The sequence below is a fragment of the Drosophila teissieri genome, chromosome 2L (assembly GCF_016746235.2).
Source record: "Drosophila teissieri strain GT53w chromosome 2L, Prin_Dtei_1.1, whole genome shotgun sequence".
Taxonomy (NCBI): domain Eukaryota; kingdom Metazoa; phylum Arthropoda; class Insecta; order Diptera; family Drosophilidae; genus Drosophila; species Drosophila teissieri.
The window spans coordinates 23625951-23647506 of NC_053029.1; the positions used below are offsets into that span (position 1 = coordinate 23625951).

Sequence of the window (21556 nt, forward strand, 5' to 3'; positions counted from 1 at the left end):
CAATCACTGACTTTGTAATGATTTTAAATGAATGTATAATGATTAATTATTCTTCAAAAATATTAAATGAAGTAAAATTTAATTATTATTTTGCACAAAAAGATAAAAAAAAAGGTAAAAATAGATAAAAAATGAAAAATTAAAAAAAAATAAAAATTTGTTTCTTTAAAGTTTATTTAGGTAATAACATATCTCAACTGGTTCAAGAGTTATGATTGTTATTCACCTAAAGTATCTAATGCGCCACTGTAGCAAGAAAGACCTACCTTTTCTCTCCTGCCGGTGCGGACGGACCTGGGTGGTCTGCTAAGCGGCCTGGTTCCGCTGTCTCGCCGCTCTCGTCGTCCTGAGTGGCGCGAGTTACCACATCTATGTACATCTACTTCCCCACCCCCTAAACCTCCACGCCAGAACCATTAGTTCGTTGTCCCGCATCTGACCACATCAGCAGTCTACGTCTACTTCCCCTCCCCCTAAAAGCCTCCACACAGAGCCGCTAGTTCGTTGTCCTCTCATGTTGCAACAGTGTAGGCGGAAACAGCTCAGCAAAACGGAGGCATTCCCCAAATCCGCTGGGTCAGCAGATTCGCGATCACATAGCCAAACATAAAACATTATTCTTCTTTGTAATAAGTCAGTCTTTAGCGACACTGGGTCAGCAGATTCGCGATCACATAGCCAAACATAAAACATTATTCTTCTTTGTAATAACGTTTGTTTATCGTTAACCATATCTATTCTTTAAACTAACTATGTCCCTTATTATTATTCAATGGAATATCATTGAATCCCTAATGGAAACCCACCTCCATTCCCTAAATAATATACCCATCCCTATTAACTACACTCTTTATTCAAACAACTATTCGCCAACTTATGTCTCGAAGGTCTGCGTCCCAGTCTCCAACTTGACCAGCGCTGTCGGAAGGATGTCCACGCTGTGGCGTTGCAGTAGCGAAGCGAGCGATGGGCCTGGCGTGGTCGATTCCAGGCGTCGTGGCGGTGAACTCCTAATCTGAGTTGGCGGATTTTGCTGGCGGGAACGCTGGGACGAGGCCGAAGCTGCTTGCCGGGTTGGCACCGGTTGGAGACGCGAGCGGGCTCGCGACCGCGACGACGAGCTAACCTGCTCGTGCATGTGGAGCAGCGTGTGGTTGTATCGGTCGCACTTCTTGCAACGATCACCGCATCGGCAGTCTCCCGCGGAATGCTCGTGAGCTAGGCAATTGGCGCAGTATTTGTTAATGAGGACTGCTCGCAGACGCTTTTCAGCGCTGAGCTTTAGGAACCTCGCGCACTTCCGAAGAGGTTGGATACCGCGGCAGATTCGGCAACGGTAGGATTGAGTACCTCGGGTACGTCTGCCCTTCAAGGCACGCGCACTGCGTTCGTTTCGTTGACGAGGGGCCATGCTGCGGGTAGTTGAATGGCGAAAGGAGATCGAAAACGAAATGAAAAAGAATGGATGATTAGTGATAGTGAACTACAACTAAGGACGAGAGGCGCGCCTATTTATTGAGGAGATTCGGAGATTTTTGGACGGGGCCTGCCATTTAGTGCGCTTGTGGAGTTCTTTGAGGTACTCTTCTTTCCATCGCACACGGAACTGCTGATGGGGAGCCTTCACCGATTAAGAATGGATTTCGCTTCTCCCTTTACTTCGGGTTCCACCGTGGACATAAGAGGTCCCCCGACAAGGAAATGACCTGGCGTTAGAGCCAGCAAATCTGTCGGATCCTCAGACATAGGAGAGAGCGGCCTGGAGTTAAGGCACGCTTCTATTTTTGCCAAGAGCGTGGAGAGCTCTTCGAACGTGTACTTTCGTGTGGCAGTGCATTTGTAAAATGCTTTTTACGCCTGCTTCCCAAAGGCCTCCCATATGGGGTGCCCCCGGAGGAATAAATTGCCATTGCATCTCTTGATGACTATAGGCATTCGTCACAGCCATTTCGGAAAGCAATAACGCTCCGCACAGCTCCAGTCTTGGGAGCGAAACCGTTTTGACTGGTGCTACCCGGGTTTTCGCGGTAAGGAGTTGCACCATAATGGTGCTACCCACTTCTAAGCGGACATATATTGCCTCCCCATAAGCCTTTTGCGATGCATCCCAAAAGCCATGATGCTCGACCTTGAACTCTGGATGAAACGAGAGCCAGCGTGGAATGCGTATCTGCTCTAAAACCGAATAACTTTGGAGAAAATTAAGCCATCGCTGAGAAAGCTCATTTGGAATGCTTTCGTCCCACCCAAGCTCCTGTAGCCAAATCTCCTGCATGAAAATTTTAGCTCGAACGATAAACGGCGCTAACCAGCCTGCAGGGTCGAACAATTTGGCAATTTGGGACAGGACTTGGCGTTTTTTAAAGGACGTTTCAATAGCCAACTCTGGCGGAACGAAGAAGAATTTGTCGGAGGTTGCATTCCAACGAATACCGAGGGTTTTGGCAGTGCTTTCTGCATCGATCTCGAGAAAATCAGACCAAACAACTTTTTGCCACGCCCACTTCAACGCCCACAAGCCGCCAAAAACTGTCAGTGTTGAAGACTCTCCTTCGCACTTCCACTAGCTGAGTAACGGGTATCAGATAGTCGGGGAACTCGACTATAGCGTGGGCACCTAAGTCAGTCGGCCGAGAACACATTGAAATATATACAAACAAAATCACTGTAAAAATACCACTCTGTACAATAACTATCGTTAACCATATCTATTCTTTAAACTAACTATGTCCCTTATTATTATTCAATGGAATATCATTGAATCCCTAATGGAAACCCACCTCCATTCCCTAAATAATATACCCATCCCTATTAACTACACTCTTTATTCAAACAACTATTCGTCAACTTATGGAGGCGCAGCAATATTAATACACAACTCTATCTAAAACTATTCAATTACTTTACCAAATGACTTTGACGCCACTGGAATTGAAGCACACTCTATTAAAATCTTAATTTCTCTCCTTAATTTATTAATAACAAATACAGCAAAACATATCCATACATAGCATGTCCTTCCCGCTCAGCACAACAAATCGAATCTGACATCTCCCAAACTGAATTAGACTCCGCAATATCTAGCCTAAAAGGTCACACACCTGGAATCGACCGAATTTCTTATCCAATGATAGCTAATGCCTCGGTAGCTGTAAAAACACGCCTACTTAAACATTTCAACAACATTTTTCATAGTCATTTTCCACAACAATATAAAACTAGCTTAGTAATTCCTATTGTCAAACCAAACTCAGACAAAACCTCAATCACCTTATATAGAGCAATCAGTCTAAACCCTTGTGTCGCCAAAATACTGGACACATAAACCAAGTAGGTTTTAAGAGAGGGAGGTCCGTCTTAGATAATCTAGCTTGCATAGATCATCTCATAGCGGAATCACTATCACACAAGCAACACATTTCAATAATTTCACTTGATTTTAATAAAACTTTCGATAAGATTGGAATACATGCCATAATAACACAGCTTCAAGAATGGAGCATTGGACATAACATTCTTAGATATGTTATTAACTTTATGAAAAACACTAAAATCAAATGCCGCATTGCTAATCATAATCACCCCAGGGTTCCCCTATATCAGTAATTCGTTTTCTTATAGTTTATAATAAACTGGCTATTTTAATAAAAATTCAAAGATCTTACATTTGTAGGCTACGCAGACGATTTTCATATTCTCGTGAAATTTAACCAAAACCAACCTCAACACACAGCAAACTTAGATCACATTTTCGAAAAAATCATTGATTGGTGCTCTACTACGGGGTCATCTCTCTCACTTAATAAATGCAAGCACCTACCCATTTGTAGGAATCAGAGCTCGCAAATAACAGTTGACCGTTTCTTGTAGTCACCAAATAACTGTTTTATGCGCACCACTTGCGCAAAAAATCAGACAAGAACCGTTCACCAGTGTCTCTTGAACGAATGGTCTGTGCTCAACCAAAAACCAATTTCGTGTTTCCCTATTGCTCTGCTTATTCGCTGACCGTTTTGCAACGAGCGAAGAAAATAAAAGTCTTTTGCATTTGCATTTGTGTATGTATATGCGAATTATCAGTCAACTTGTAAGTCACACGTGCTTGTGGATTCGGTGCGTATAGAGTGTTTTAATTTTTGTGCCAAAAAAAAAAAAATGTTTGCTAAGCTTTGTTTAAAAGGCACTGAAGACAAAAGACCGTTTACGATGAGTCTTTCGTTTTTTCGGTCTTCTGCTGACCCTCAACGAGCGAGCGTTCAGTTGGCTCGCTCTCTCTGAGTTGTTGTTGAGTGAGCATAACAAGAACCACGCGACTGAGAACAGTTGACCGAAAACCAAAACAAAGAGAAACGAAAAGTTCTGTTCAGAGCGAGAGCACTCGCGCGTCGTCTTTTTCGGTTGTGTTCGAGTGCAGACCGCGAAACCAAAAACGGTTGACAGTTATTTGCGAGCTATGGTAGGAATCGTCAATTTTGCCAATGCAAAATTTCAACAAACAACTATCTCATACCAACTGTTTCAAACATGAAAATACTTGAATTAACATTTGATACCAAATATAATTGGTCTAAACATATAGAAGAACTGTCATATTCACTTTTGAAATCATTAAATATAATTAGATGTCGTTCAAGTCATAAATTTAATTAAAATTATGTACACCTTAATATCCATCATGAAATCAATAATTATATCTAAAATCGATTATGGTCTTTGCATCTATGGCAATGCAGCACATGCACAACTGAAAAGAATACAAACTATGTTAAATAATGCAATCAGAATAGGCCTAGGAGCATTTCCATCAACCCCTATTAACAACCTTTTAATGGAATCTGGAATAAACACAGTACTCGAACGTAGAAAACTAATTAAAAACATATATTTTTCTAAAGAATCGCCATTAAACTTAATAGTAAAGAAATTGAAAAACAAGCGTAATAATAATAAAACTAAATTCCTATCAGCTTTAATAGAGGAGTAAACTTTTGCCGCGATCTAGACAGATACTCTATCAACCCCATGAAATTTCACCCAAACAACCTCTTTGGAAACTTAACAGCCATACAATTAACATGGGGCTTTCCAATCTTAATACACAAAACACCAATGCAATAATCTTTTCAAAAAAGTTTTTTTCATTAAAAATCAATTTTTCAATCATACTTTTATACACACAGATGGTTCAAAAACACAACACTCCACTTCCTTTTCTATTACTACGGAAGAACAAACTTTAAAAATAGGTTTACTTCAAAATTTTTCTTCAATTTATTCTGCTGAAATTATAGCAATTTACGAAGCTATCCCACTTATTAAAACTAAACCAGGAAAATTTGTAATTTGTTCTGACTCCCTATCGTCACTCCAGGCCATTGAAAACAGTGTAAACGTCACATACTACCCTGCCACAATAAGAACTTTATTAATGTCCTTTTACCGTAAGATATTATTACTTTGGGTACCGGGCCACAAAGGTATAAAGGAAAATGAACTAGCCGACTACCAAGCTAAATTAGCTCCTCTAATCTTTACCAACAACTTTAACATCTGGGATTTAAATCAAAACAAGACTGCTTAATAGCAAATTAAATCGACTTAACCAAACATCTAGATGGTATCAAAATATAAATAATGCTAATATAAACCACAACCATTATACAACCACAACATGATACAATCCCCGCGCTTAGAATTGTGTGGTGCAGTTCTTCTTGCTGACCTGTGGGCTGCAATTCTTCCTCACATCCCGTTTGGTCGAATAACGTTTTTCTGGACTGATTCCACCATTGTGTTGGCATGGTTGAACAAGCCACCATGTCAATGGACCACCTTCGTAGCGAATCGAGTGACTAAGATTGCTCTAAATACAGATGCCAGCCAATGGTCACATGTGCGTTCCGAGCACAATCCAGCAGATCTAGCCATTCGTGGTGTCACGGCTGAAGAGCTGGCAAGTAGTGACCTCTGGTGGCATGGCCCGTCGTGACTGATTCAGCCGCAAGTCTCCTGGCCCACGTCGCACGAAGCGGTATCGGACCTTGAACTCGAAAGACGATCCGTCCGGTGCCATTTAGCGTGTCCAGCATGGGATCTCCTAGAGCGTTTTTCAAACTTCGATCGCATGCTGCGAGTCATGGCTTTTGTGCAGCGGTTCATCAACCGCTGCAGACGCATTCCTACGCCTTCTTCTACAGACGTAAGCAGTAAAGAACTCGCCCATATACAACTCATGCTTATTAGGCAAACTCAACGGGCCGACTATCCAGAGGAATACAACATCCTGCAATCCAAAGGACAGCTTCCCTCGTCCAGTTTTATCCTCAACCTTAATCCGTTCCTGGATGCTGACGGCATCATGAGGTCATGCGGTCGTTTGACTGCATCTGACTCGTTATCCTACGACGAACGTCATCCTTTTGGCGTACCATTCCAAACTAGCAGAGCTTCTGGTCACATTTACTCACCGTATCTCCATACACGGGGGAAACCAGCTTATGGTTCGTCTCATCCGGACGAGATACTGGATTCCGAAGCTGCGGAACCTGATCAAACGTGTGACCACGACCTGCAAGGCGTGTGTCATTCACCGGAAGAAGGTGCAGTCCCAGCTAATGGGTAAACTACCTCAGTCCAGAGCGACCTATTCGCGACCCTTTACACACACAGGACTCGACTTCGCGGGACCGTTTGATGTCAAAAGCTATTCAGGTCGTGCCTGTCGAATCACGAAGGGCTATGTCTGCGTCTTCGTGTGCTTCAGTACGAAGGCCATCCATTTGGAAGCCACTTCGGACTTGACCACGGAGAAATTCCTCGGAGCCTTCTCAAGGTTCGCGGCCAGAAGAGGGTGCCCCCTCCATCTTTACTCGGACAACGGAAAGACTTTTGTGGGCGCGGAGAAGGCCCTCACAGAAGATTTCATCGCTGCGGTTAAGGAAAAGGTTACCTCGTCATTTAGTCATCCTGGCATTTCAACCCTCCAGGCGCCCCCCATATGGGAGGCCTGTGGGAAGCAGGAGTCAAGAGTTTCAAGACTCACTTCTACAAGACAACAGGTAACTTTATGTATACCCTTGAAGAGTTATCCACTCTACTGTGTCGGATCGAGGCATGCCTCAACTCCAGACCAATTTCCGCGATGTCAGATGATGCGTCGGATATCCTCGCTCTCACTCCGGGACATTTTCTGATAGGCGGACCGCTACTCGTCCCCGCCGAACCTCCCACCGCCGGCGAAGCCAGTTCTATCCTGAACCGATGGCAGCGACTCAAAGCCCTTGGCCAGCTTTTCGCATCGAGATGGAAAGCTGAATACCTGAAAGATTTCCATAAGAGGACCAAGTGGCAAATTCCAACCAGGAATATGTCGAAGGCGACATGGTAATTATCAAGGAAGACCACGTTCCATCGTATGGATGGAGGTTAGGGCGTGTTCAAAGGGTTTATCCTGGCTCTGATGACAAAGTTCGCGTCGTAGACGTCCGCACGGCCCTCAAACGGCCAATTTCCAAATTAGTTTTCCTTCCCGTAGACAAACATGTCCAATGTCTATGCGTTCAATGTCCATAACTGTGAGAGTAAAGCGTATCCACTAATTATTATTTTTTTTGTTCTATCCTCCAGTCGTTCTTTTTCTCTCTGTCGTTCTTTTTCTCTCCTCAAACGGCCAATTTCCAAATTAGTTTTCCTTCCCGTAGACAAACATGTCCAATGTCTATGCGTTCAATGTCCATAACTGTGAGAGTAAAGCGTATCCACTAATTATTATTTTTTTTGTTCTATCCTCCAGTCGTTCTTTTTCTCTCTGCTTCTCTCGTCTCTTTGCGCCAGCCATGCCGTCCCATCGCACCCAAAGTCGCCAGCTCATCGACAGATGTTCTCGAGGAACTCGATCGTTCCGATGCCGAGTCTGTCAGGGGATTCATCCGCTTCGGACGTGTTCGCGGTTTCTCCGGCTAGATGCAGAGCGGCGGCTCCGTGCGGTCCTCAACAATAAATATTGCCCGAACTGCTTGGCGCACCAGCATTCCGGAGGCTCGTGCCGGAGTGAGTGTCGCTGCCGAGTATGTGGGGATGCTCATCACACCTTGCTACATCTCCATCGGCGGGAAAAGCGAGAGCGGTCTACTAGCGCGGACAGGCCCATCGAGACGCCAGAGCCGAAGGCCAACATCGAGCAACCCCGCCTCTCGGCAGTGCTCTCCCACACTGCAACGGCTATCCTGCCCACCGTCAATCTGCGGTTCGACATCGGGGACAAGCGCTTCGATGTGCGGGCCATGGTAGATGCGTGCTCTACTTCGAGCCGCATTGACGGATCACTGGCCAAGGCCATGGCCCTCCCTATCCTAGGAGTCGGTGATGAGAGGGTGTGCAGAGCCACTCTCGATTCATACAGAGACGCCACGGATGGAGGTGGTGTTCCACGTCGAGGAGCAGCTGCGAATGCGGACTCCTGCCCGAGAGCTGCCTGACGCCGCCAAAACAGTGTTCACCAACCTCATCCTGTCGGACCCCAGTTTCCACAGGCCGGCTGGTACCTCCGTCGTGCTAGGTGCGGATGTGTATCCCACGCTCATCCAACCTGGTGTCATGCACAGCCAGAACGGGCGCATCGTAGCACAGAGCACGGTTCTAGGATGGATGCTCTCCGGAACATACACCCACTGATGCATCGCGGATTCTTTTTGCAATCTGTGGCATTGCAAGGCGGGCGGGATGTTTACTCCAGCTCCCGTGTGCCAGTTCCACGCGTTCCTAAATGGAGAAGGGAATCCACCCATCTCTTTTGAAAAAGGGAGTATTCTTCCATTAGGGACCGCTGGCCTCACCTTTTCTTTTTTTTGCTTACTCACTTACTTTTTTTTCTACAAGAACACAAAGACACGATTTTGGAGCAACCAGTTTTTTTTATACATATATATAACAAGTGAATAAAGACTATCTTTTGGAGAAACCACAACCCTCGCCTCTGCGTTTTCAATTCAAGTCAGAACAATCCAGTTCTCAGCCGCAACAACCCCCAGCAGAGCCAGTACTACAACATTCAAACCAAATTTATTAAACTAAGACTTGGACATACTAAAATTACCCACGAACATTACTTTAATCATAATGTAAACAACATTTGTACATACTGTCAACACAATACAATAACATTAAAACATATCTTAACTGCCCATCCCTATTTCTTACTAACCAACGCTATACATTTTTCAGAACCGCCCCTAACGCTCCTTACCAACCCAACAAACTCAAATATATTAAAAATGGTTAACTTTTTTAAATCTACTAAACTCCATTACCATATTTAAAAAAAAGCAAATATAAAAATATATATTAAGTTATAAATGTTCCACAAAATAAAACTTACCTCAGAATTATATGATATAAACACAACTACCCTACATACGATTAAAAACCTCCTGGCCAAAGGCCTTTGCAGCCAGTGCTATAGCTTTAAGTTAGGTTATAAATTCACTTTGTAACTCAGCTCTATATAAATAAATAAATATATTAATTAATGCGTTTATACAGATAGACCGACATGACCCGATCAACTCGGCTAGTGATCCTGATCCAGAATTTTATACTTTGCTTCGTAAGCGGAAAACTGGCGGACCAGCTGGCTGTCCGAGGAACAATTACAACGATAAGCAGCAAGTTAGGTTGACAGATGGAAGGTGCAACGAGATCAGTACACAGCTCGTTGTAGAAGCCTAATTTGGTCGCTTTGACCGTTTCAAAAGCAGTCTACGTTAAGGGTTATTGCAGCCTGATGATGGATTGATAAGAAAATTTGAATGATGTTAGCATTAGTCCAAAATTATGTTTATGCTCATTAAAAAGGGAGAGCTTACCAGAATGTTTGAGTGAGTAGGGGGAGATGGAGCCGTCGTAGTCGTCTGGAGCGACGCCGAAGTATCGATAATGAATGATGTCCGCTAAATCCTCCGGGCATCCTAGGTTGGGGGGGTGCGCATGGTCACAACCAAAACTTAAAGCTCTCGTACATTTTTTAAGGTTAATGGATTTGGGTCATTTGACTTGACTTTTAAATTTATCAATTTGGGCGTTTAGTTAAAAACCAAGTTAAAAAAGTTAGTGTCACGTAAAGTTATTTATTTATGCATTTGTCCTTAGAGTAACCGGGGTCCCAACATTAAGGCCCCGGGAAAATTTACATTGGAGGTCGGCGAAGATATATTTCTTCGAGCATGTCCGTCCTAGCCTGGGGTCTTAGAAATTAGACAATCGTAGAAAAACTTATCCGTCCACCAAGCATTCTATATTCAGGATACTGATCTGCCAACTTCCCCGAGGGCGATCCCAAATACCACTAGTCCTGGTTCTGAAATTTGTTGTTCGATTAGTCTTATTTTTCTTATTAATGAAAACTGTGTTACTTACTTTAAAATTTGTAGTCAGAATCGCGAGTCCGAATTGTCGTCGTCGTGCCGCCTCAAGTGCCGCTAAATTTTGGGTTGCGAAAATTTAATTAGTCTTACAGGGAAATACAACACATTCTGACGTCTTGTTTGCACGTCCCGTCATATCCCTTGAAGCTTCTTAGAATTGGGTGACCCGACACGGATTTACATACATCCACTTCTGTGCCGTATTATAAGCACCGCCAATTGCGGCGCAAGTTACCGCGCTGTCTTACAACTCCCCCAGGCTTTCAATAATTAGCGTTTTGACCTTTTCCACATGCAGTAAACGATCAAGGGTGATCACAACGGCTGAAGAAGGGATTGACAGAACTGTATATAAATCTTAGGATTAATTATTAACTATAGTGACGCTTATAAAACGAAACAAACATACCAATATGTTCGAGTGAGATTTCACTGTATTGGAGATGAAGCTGTCATAATCGCCTGGAGCGACTCCGACTTGTCTAGAAGGGGTGTAAAATTCCCCGAGCATACTAGGCTGGGTAAGTGCGCGTGGTCACAACGTCTACGAAAGCTTGAACTTCTTGAACTTAATGGCTAGTGTAATGAACCGCTTACTAAGAGTAACACGCGTTATGATTTATAGATAATATATATATATATATTCAGTTCGTTTATTCAGATCTATGGTATTCGCACATCCACGCTGCTTGGCAGTCCGCTCAGGAGTAATACATTCTCTCACTCAGACACTAGGCCATCGGTAGCGTCTCTCCCGTCGCTGCTCTCCCGATGCTTGGTTGTTGGCAACGCCGGTCGCCACATCCCTCCTTTATTAACAAGTTTTAGCTTTAATGGCGGCAGGGGTGGCTGGATCCCGAGGCTTCCTTCTGTGGGCTGGAGTACTGCGTTCTCCGAGGTAGGTGTTGATTCCGGTAAGCTGTCATCTGGTTGCGGCGTTGGGCAGGAGGCTGGATACGTTTGGCTAGCTGGAACTTTCTTAAGATGTGAGGCATTTCTTGTTAGTTTTCTACCACCCCCTTCGATCACCACAATATTATTGTGTCGTTCTAAAACCGTAAATTCTGTCTTGTCGAAGTTTGATGTAAGTTTATTTGGGAACACTGCGTTTTTCAAAAGCACCTTGTCGCCCACTTCTATATCGACTTCCTTTGCCCCTCTTCTTTTGTCGGCTGCCTGCTTTCCCTTATTTTTTTCAATAATATCTTTATCTCTCTCTCCAGAGTCTAAGGTATTCTCGCAGATATCCCCAATGCCCGGTATTTTGTCACGGATGACTCTGTTGAACATCAGCTTTGTGGGCGCAGACCCTGTTGTTCCATGTGGGGTTACGTTGTACATAAGAACGAATTTTTGGATTTCCTCTTTGTAGTTTTTCTCATTTGCGTATGCTATTTTTAAGCGTTTTACAAGGGCTCTGTTCATGTTTTCAACTTCCCCGTTTGCTTGCGGCCAATACGGTGGGGTTCGAACTTGTTTAATGCCGCACGCTTTGCAGTAGCTAGAAAACTCCTCGCTAACATATTGGCGTCCATTATCCGTTCGTAGGTGCTCAGGATATCCCAGTCTACAGAAGATCTCTTTCATTGCCTCTACCAGGGTCGTTGAAGATATGGTTTTAAGAAACTTATGCTCCATATATCGTGAGAAATAGTCAATGAAGACTAGAACATATTCATTGTTGGGAAGCGGACCTAGTAAATCCGACGCTACCCAAATCCAAGGGCCAGTGGGAAAAGGATTCCTGTCCATAGGGGGTGGCCTGATGTCTTGTGATACCAGGCAACAATCTCTGCAAGCTTTGACAAACTTTTCTGCCTCTCTGTCTATTTGTGGCCACCATACTTTGGATCGCAGGCGGCGTTTCATTGCTGTCTCGCCGGGATGTCCTTCGTGGGCTAACTCCAGTATTTTTACTCTCAGAGATGTTGGCACGACTAGGCGGTTTCCCCTCAAAAGGAGCGAGCCAACCGCTGAAAGCTCATACCGAAACGGGTAGAAGCCCACTGAACTATCGGGCTTCCAGGAGTCGTTCTCCAGGCAACTGATTGCATCCATAATCTCTTCATCCCTCTTGGAAGACTCTGCTATTTCATGAATTGTCATAGATCTTGGGATAGAGCTCTGTACGACGCGAAGGATGCTGTATTCCGTCTTGTGGTCGATTGATTCTACCGTCGGTAGTTGACAGAGTCGAGACAACGCATCTGATATGTTGTCTCTTCCGGATTTATAGATAACGGTGAACGTATATGCCTGGAGCCGCAGCAGCGAGCTGGGGGCTTGGATGTTGGTTTGAAAATGGCTTCCAAGGGCTTGTGATCAGTTACGAGTTCGAAGTGCAGGCCTGCCAGATAGTAGTAAAATTTCTCCTCTGCCCAAACCAGCGCTAGGCTCTCTTTTTCAGTTTGGGAGTAGCGTTTCTCCACCTCCGACAGGGCCTTGCTAGCAAAGGTAATTATTAAAGGTTCGTTGTCGACTTTGAATTGCAATAACACAGCCCCAAGGGCACCGGGCTGGCGTCCGCAATCACCCGTGTTCGATGCCTTGGATTGAAATATGATAATTTGGGCACCTTATATAGGAGATTATTTAGGTTGCTGAAAGCATTTTTCTCGGCTTCGCCCCAGGTGAATTTGCTTTCAGTTTTCAGCAGTTTTCTTAAAGGATCTGTATGATTTGCAAGGTCCGGAATGAACTTCCCGACGTAGGTTACCAAACCGAGTAAGCTCCGCGTTTCTTCTTTGTTCTTTGGGTCTCTGAAAGATCGGATGACGTCAATTTTCTCAGGGTCGACTTCTATTCCCTTGTCGGATAAAATATGTCCGAGGAATTTTAGTTTGCTTGTCTTCCAGATGCACTTTTCTTTATTCAGTAGGACATTATTTTCCTGGAAGATCTGGCATACTTCTTTTACGGCGCTGTCGATTTCGAGGTCAGTTGCGCCAAAGATGATGATATCATCGATGAAGTTCATGGCGTTAGGTACCGCAAATAGCATCTGCTCGAGAAGGCGTTGAAAAATTTCGGGAGCAGAATTTACTCCAAACATCAAACGCTTATAGCGGAAAAGTCCCCTTGGAGTTATGAACGTTGTTATTTCCCGGCTCGATTCATCAAGGGCCAGTTGGTGATAGGCGTCCTTGAGGTCTAGGCGTGCGAAGAATTTAGCCTCTTTGAGTCTGGTCATAAAGCAGTCGAAAGTTGGTAATGGGTAGTTTTCCCGTAGGATTGCTTTGTTTGCCAGTCGCATGTCGACACATAAGCGGATGTCCCCGTTCTCCTTAAACGCAAGCACGATGGGAGATATCCAAGCACTCGGGCCCGTGACTGGTTCAATTATATCTCGACTCAGGGCTTCATCCAGTTTTTCCATGACTTTGTCCTCGAGCGCTGCCGGGATTCGTCTCACTGGTTGTTGAACGGGTTTCACATCATAATCTATGGAAAGGCTTACTTCAATGTTTTTCCATTTTGGAAAAGGCTCCATTTCCTCAATACGGTTAGTGTTTCTTCTCAGTCGGAGGACTTTTAATTCTATAGCCATGTCTCGGCCCAGCAGAGATTGTTCTCCATTTTCAATCACGTAAAATGAGGCAATCTCTTCGGTACCCGGCTCAACGGAAATTGGGGCCTCGAAAATATACATTACTCGTAGTAATTTATTAGAGGCATAGGCTCGGAATTGCTTTTCTGTATGAGTTCTTACGTCAAAGACTGTGGCTTTTCTCTTCACTAGCAGAGACCAGTCCGCGTGGCTGATAAGGTTAAACTTGCACCCCGAGTCAATATTCAAAGAAATTTCACGGCCTCCCACTCGGCATCGTATGAACTCCTCTTCATCTTCGCTTGACACTTTAAAGCAATGTGCCTCGCCCTTTTTGAGTTTGGAGCTGGTGGCCTCCTCTTCGACAGAGCGAATATACGTGCGGGGCCTTTTTAGGTTATTCCTTTGGGACTTAAGGAATCGGTCGTTCAAGTTAGTTCGGAACTTCCTGGCAAAGTGTCCAGGCTTCGAGCATTTATTGCAAGTCACATTTCTTGCCGGACATGATGGGTCGTTGTGTGTGTGTCCGAATTTTCCACATCTGGGGCACTCCCCACTCTGTTTAAAACCACGATGTGTAATTTTACAGATGGGTTCCGCAATTAGTCTTGATGTCATTTCTTTTGATTCTTTGTTGATCTGCTCCTCAACCTGACATGCTTCGATCACTTCCTCTAGTGAATACTCCTTTCCCAGAAGTCTTTTCTTGAGGTCTAGAGGTGCCCACACATCTATGATTTTATCCTTTAGACATATATTCTCAATCTCCGCTTTTGAGGATCCGAATGCACATCGTTGCATTTGTTGGCGGAGTCGCAGCATGAAATCACCAAAGCTTTCTGTGTCCAACGGTGTCAGGCCTCTAAATAGATGTCTTTCAAACGTTGAGTTTTGCTTCGGTGAGAAGTGTTTATTTAAATGGTCGATGAGGATATTATAGATGTCTTCTTTATTTTAGTCGCTGGGCTCCACCAGCGCACCAGGTAGAGAGTATACTACTGACTGTAGCTGGACTCCTCCCAAAAGCAGTAGCTTACTCCTCTTCCGCTTCTCGGTAACAATACCCTCGGCCTCGAGGTATATTGTAAACGCCCCCAACCACTTCTCCCATTCATTTCGGAGGATTGCCTTGTCGATCACCTCGCACAGAAACGGTTTAATGACACTGTCGGTCATTTTCAATACGGGACCTAGAATTGGGGTTTACGACGAAAGACATTATTAGATTTACGACTTGACTTGTAATTAATACCCGGCTCTCTTAGGAGCTTGTAATTATTACCCAGCCTCAGTTCAATAATACCTCCCATTTACATTTGGGGTTTTGTTGTTTCCGTTTTTCCTTTTAAATTTTATGAATTCTTTTGGCTTGTGGAGGGAATACTGCTCCACCCGACCTTTAACCTTTTTGTTTGCAACTCAAACCGATTACCCAGCTCTTTCTTAAAAGCTTGTAATATTTTTCCTTTTTCCTCCGTTTTTATTATTTTTTTTAAATTACATTTTTTTTTTTAATTATTAAAATAATTATTTATTTATATATTGCGTGTTCTGTTTCTTTTCTTTTTTTTCAAAATATGCTTTGGCTTGTACCACTACTCGGCTCCTCTCTTAGAGCTTATAATGCGTACTCGGCCCTTGCAACTCTTTGGTTGCTAGAGAAATTTCTCTCCAGCTCACCTTTCAAGCTTGTAAAGAGTATTACTCTTATTGGTTATTATACCCGTTACTCGTAGAGTAAAAGGGTATACTAGATTCGTTGAAAAGTATGTAACAGGCAGAAGGAAGCGTTTCCGACCATATAAAGTATATATATTCTTGATCAGGTCAGTAGCGAGTCGATCTGCCATGTCGTCTGTCCGTCGTCTGTCTGTCCGTCTGTCCGTCTGTCGTCTGTCTGTCGTCGTATGAACGTCGAGATCTCAGAATACAAAGCTAGAATTGAGATTAAGCATACAGATCAGGACATAGACGCAGGCAAGTTGTCGATTCATGTTGCCCCCACTCTACGCCACAACGCCTAAACTGCCACGCCACACTTTGAAAAGTTTTGATATTTTTTCATTTTTTTAGTCTTGTAATTTTATCGATTTACAAAAACTTTTGCAGACTATAAGCCAAACGAAAACTGCACGCCACACTTTTGAAAATGTTTTGATATTTTTTATTTTTGTATTAGTCTTGTAATTTTTATCGATTTCTCAAAAACTTTTGCCACGCCCACTCTAACGCCCACAAACCGCCAAAAACTCTCCTTCGCACTTCCACTAGCTGAGTAACGGGTATCAGATAGTCGGGGAACTCGACTATAGCGTTCTCTCTTGTTTTTCTTATATCCTGGTTGCTAGAGAGTGTCTCTCTAACTCACTTTCTCTTAAGCTTGCGAAGAGTAATCTCTTCACTCAGCCTATCTGTCGGAGTGCATGTGTGTTGGATGAGAGTGAGCGAAAAATTGTGCATATAAAATTACTCATTCCGCTTTGTGCTTAACGTCATTTTATGTTGGCAACGTGCAATCTGCACTCACGCAGCTTATTCCTTCTCTCCTCTTTTCCACATTTTTATGTATGTATATGCCGGTAGGCACGTTCCATCACACACACACTCACGCACAGCCTATATCACGCCACTCGTTTACCGTAATTTCGCGCCTTTTTCCTAATTCATCAAATTTACCAAAGTTTTAGTTATTATCATTATCATTTACCGATTTTTCCACTCGTCGCCAATGTAATGACCCACTTACTAAGAGTAACACGCGTTATGATTTATAGATAATATATATATATATATATATATTCAGTTCGTTTATTCAGATCTATGGTATTCGCACATCCACGCTGCTTGGCAGTCCGCTCAGGAGTAATACATTCTCTCACTCAGACACTAGGCCATCGGTAGCGTCTCTCCCGTCGCTGTTCTCCCGGTGCTTGGTTGTTGGCAACGCCGGTCGCCACAGCTAGTATACAAAAACTATAAGTTGACAACAATTGGATTAGGGGGAGTATCGAATTCACCACCGGGCAACGGTGCACACGGCAACAAATGTTGTTGGTTAGAAAAGTTATTTTTATATACTTGTAGAGTAAAAAGGTATACTAACTTCGTTGAAAAGTATGTAACAGGTAGAAGGAAGCGTTTCCGACCATATAAAGTGTATATAGTGACATATTCATTTCTTCATACGACATATTCACTCTAAAGCCGCTAAAGCCGATCTTTTGGAAAGCTTCACTCTCCAAAAGCCTCATAAATAACATACGAACCGTTTAACGGTAACGAGCTTAATGATCTGTTAAGCTTGACATATAAAGCTAAGTAGAACTTAAAAGGCTTATGTTAATCCTCTATAAAAGGTTTGCTGGGCCGAAAGAATACATTTGTAAATTAGTTCTTAACTGACCTCTGGTGAAACTTATTCAAATAAAGATCATAAAAGGAAAATATTTTTTTTTTCATTAAATCTATCACCAAAATAAGTTTATTGGCGCAGTCGGTAGGATACTGAAAAAAAGTCCTAGTAAACTCGTTATCCTTTGACAATCTAGTGAAAAGAGGAAACTTGTACGACCAAGTAACCTTTTCTGATTGTACCCGCGAATTGGCAGCAACAAAGTGATTTCGGTTCGTTTAAAGTGACTAAAATCGGTATCCGCACAAGAACCTGTGCGATCGGAGTTAATTTAAAGACCTAATTTTGTGGACCGCTTCGTGAAGTGAGACCTCCACTAAGGTGTAATACAATTAAAAGGCGCACAGTGCAGTTCACTAAGACATAAGTCTCGACATACTGTAGCAGTCTGTGAACAAAAACATGAGCCCACTAAAATCAAAAGTGCGACCGCTACTATTGTATAAAACAATAAAAAGTTAAAACAGTGCAGTTCACTTAAGGCATAAGTCTCGACATACTAACTTATAAATAAAACTAAAATGGAATTACCAGCGGAAAATATGACTCAATTACTTCGGCAAATACGCCAAGTACCGAAATTCTCTGGAGACCCATCAAATCTCAGCTCGTTCATCAGACGTATCGAATACCTGTTGAACTTATACCCTTCAAACGACGCTCGACAGAAGGCGGTTATATTTGGAGCCATCGAACTTCAAATTGTCGGAGATGCGGAAAAGGTTACCCAATTTGGAATGCACAACGAATGGACAACTTTAAGAGACTCCCTAATCACGGAATTCAAGACTCAGACGCCCCTGGAGGAACTACTAGGAAGATTGTATCGCACACCTTTTAAGGGTAACTTACGTCTATTCTGTGAACAATTAGAAGATAAGTCCACTGTAATTATAAATAAGTTAGCATTAGAGAATGACCGAAATAATATGGTGGTTTATACACAAGTAATGGCAACCACAATAAAAAATACAATTCAACGCTCACTCCCCGATAGGATGTTCATGACCTTAGCGAGATATGACATTTCAACCGTTCAAAAATTAAGGCAAACCGCACAACAAGAAGGTCTATACGAAGACCCAATTTCAAAAACATTCGATAGTCAGCCAAAGCTAAACTCAAATTCACCTAACACCTATAAACATACAAACATTAACCAAATCAAAAACACTCACCCCAACCAACGATTCATTCGCCCCTTTATTCCATCAAATCCCACACAGACCCAAAACACTAACGTAAACAATCAAACCCCTTTTAGACAAATTCCTCCGACCAGACAACAACAACTTAATCAGTACAGAAATTTATACAACGGATTCAGAACAGACTTACTTCAGGACCGTCAAAACGACACCCGAAACTACTATCAGCCCCCCCAACAACCAAGAGTGCCAAAAAAGCGTTTTAGAGAAAGCAGCGAACAATCGCGTATGCAGACAAATGAAAATTTTCACCAGCACGAATTAGATTACGATAACGAAATTGAACACTACATTAATAACGACGAACAGTTCCACGAAGATCAATTACAGAATACTCAGACAGAATTGTTTACAGATCAGCAATATCAACAAGCTGAAAATTTTCCAATACCAGCCTGGGATCCCACCAATACATAGAGATCATGTTTAATAACCACAGATATAGATGCATAGTTGATACTGGCTCTTCGATAAACTTGATGAGCTCAAACTTTTTCAATCTTCAAGTTAACAATAAGCAAATAACTGTCCGAAGTATGACAGGTTATTCTAAATTAAATAAATATGTAGACCTTCCAGCCAACGGTCTTTTTCAACAAACGCAAAAATTCTATATTCATTCATTTTCACCTTATTATGATATTCTGTTAGGAAGAAGAATACTAATGGAGAATAACGGTTTAATAGACTACTCTCGGAAAGAAACAATAATTAACGAAAGAACATTCATTCACAAAGAACTAGATCCATGTGATGAGAACTCTTCGGAAAACTTTAATGCACACTTACAAGAAAACAACTTTACATCAGAAATAAACTATGCCATGGACAACAACATAGACTCAGAACACACATACCGACTAGAACATTTAAATAGTGAGGAAAAATACAGACTTACAAATTTATTAAAAGAGGTCAATGACATTCAATATTCCAAAAATGAAAACCTTACATTCACAAGTATAATACGTCACGATATAAAAACCTCTCACGAAAACCCAGTTTACAAAAGACCATACTCGTACCCGTTTTCCTACGAAGCAGAAGTAAATAAGCAAATTGAGGAAATGTTAAAACAAGGCATTATACGCGAAAGCGACTCCCCTTATTGCAGTCCATTATGGATTGTCCCCAAAAAGATGGATGCCTCTGGCAAACCGAAATTCAGGTTGGTCGTGGACTATCGAAATCTAAATGAAATAACAATAAATGATAAATTTCCGATTTCTAACATGGACGAAATACTAGGCAAATTAGGAAAATGCCAGTATTTTACTACAACTGACTTAGCAAAAGGCTTTCATCAAATCGAAATGGACCCTAAGTCTATACCAAAAACGGCGTTTTCGACCAAACATGGTCACTATGAGTACACTCGCATGCCATATGGCTTAAAAAATGCTCCTGCATCCTTCCAACGGTGCACGAATTACGTCCTAAAATACCTCATAAATAAGCATTGCCTTGTTTATTTAGATGATGTGATCATCTATTCAACATCTCTGAACGAACACCTAGACTCACTGAGGAAGGTTTTTGAGAAACTTAAAGAGGCCAATCTTAAACTCCAATTGGACAAATGCGAATTTTTAAAAAAGCAAACAAATTTCTTAGTTCATATTATAAGTCCAGAAGGCATACAACCAAATAAAGAGAAAGTTAAGGCAATCGAAAAATTTCCTCTCCCAAAGACACCAAATGAAATCAAATCTTTTTTAGGCTTATGCGGATACTACCGTAAGTTCATTCCAGACTTTGCAAAGATTGCAAAACCTCTGACAATATTTCTAAAAAAAGAGCTAAAATAGACACAAGAAACGAAGAATACAATAAATCATTTGAAAAATTGAAAACACTCATATTGAACGACCCAATTTTAATATGCCCTGATTTCACAAAAACATTTCAAGTCACTACTGACGCTAGCAATTTCGCCATAGGAGCCGTATTATCGCAAGACAATAAGCCAGTAAGCTTTGCAAGCAGAACATTAAATGATCATGAACAAAATTATAGCACTATTGAAAAAGAACTACTAACAATCGTTTGGGCAACCAAGTATTTCCGCCCATATTTATAAGGAGTCCCCTTTGAGATTTTGAGCGATCACAAACCCCTTGTTTGGCTAAATAATATTAAAGAGCCTAACATAAAACTACAACGTTGACGAATTAGACTTAGTGAATATAATTTCAAAATCAAATATTTAGAAGGTAAACTTAATCATGTAGCAGACGCTTTATCTCGCGTCAAAATTGAAGAAAACATGGTAGGCGAAGAAGAAAATATTTCAACAGCAGCAACAATACACAGTTCATCAGAAAGCAACGAAACCTACATTGAAATTACAGAAAAACCCATAAACTATTTTGCAAGACAAATTGAATTTATAAAAGATACCATAGATCAAGTAGAGACAACGAAATACTTTTCCAAAATAAAACTAACCATCAAATACGCTGACATGACTCTGACAAAGGCAAAAGATATCCTTATTAAATACTTCTTAAATAATAGCAGTGTTATTTACCTAGAAAACGATAAAGACTTTTTAGTTTTTCAAAAAGCATATCGAGAAACCATTAACCCACATAGTAACGTGAAAATTCTGAAAAGTATCATAATGTTAAAAGACATAAAATCTTATCCTGAATTTAAAGAATTCATTATTAGTCAACATTCTAAATTGTTACACCCTGGTATTGAAAAAACGATACGATTATTTAAAGAAACTCACTATTTTCCCGATTATAATAAATGAATTCAAAACATTATCAATGATTGTGAAGTCTGTAACCTTGCAAAGACAGAACATAGACCAACAAAACTAGTTTTCGAAATAACTCCAGAGACAAATAACCCACGCGAAATTTATGTTATTGACGTTTATGCTATTGACAACAAACAGTATTTATCTTGTATAGACGTTTATTCAAAATTTGCTTCACTTATTAAAACAAACAGTTGA

The 21556-nt window shown here is 41.9% G+C and overlaps 2 protein-coding genes across 2 annotated transcripts; one reads left to right on the forward strand and one right to left on the reverse strand.

Annotated features, from left to right (window-relative positions):
* Positions 1 to 6087: 6087 nt before the first annotated feature.
* On the forward strand, positions 6088 to 7962 carry LOC122623890. The gene is made up of 4 exons (XM_043803263.1): positions 6088 to 6199; positions 6270 to 6424; positions 6495 to 7008; positions 7793 to 7962. The coding sequence occupies exons 1-4, from the start codon at positions 6088 to 6090 to the stop codon at positions 7960 to 7962; spliced, it is 951 nt and encodes a 316-aa protein (XP_043659198.1).
* Positions 7963 to 11141: 3179 nt separating this feature from the next.
* On the reverse strand, positions 11142 to 12527 carry LOC122623900 (uncharacterized protein K02A2.6-like). Its single transcript, XM_043803274.1, has one exon. The coding sequence runs from the start codon at positions 12525 to 12527 to the stop codon at positions 11142 to 11144; it is 1386 nt and encodes a 461-aa protein (XP_043659209.1).
* Between the last annotated feature and the right edge of the window lie 9029 nt (positions 12528 to 21556).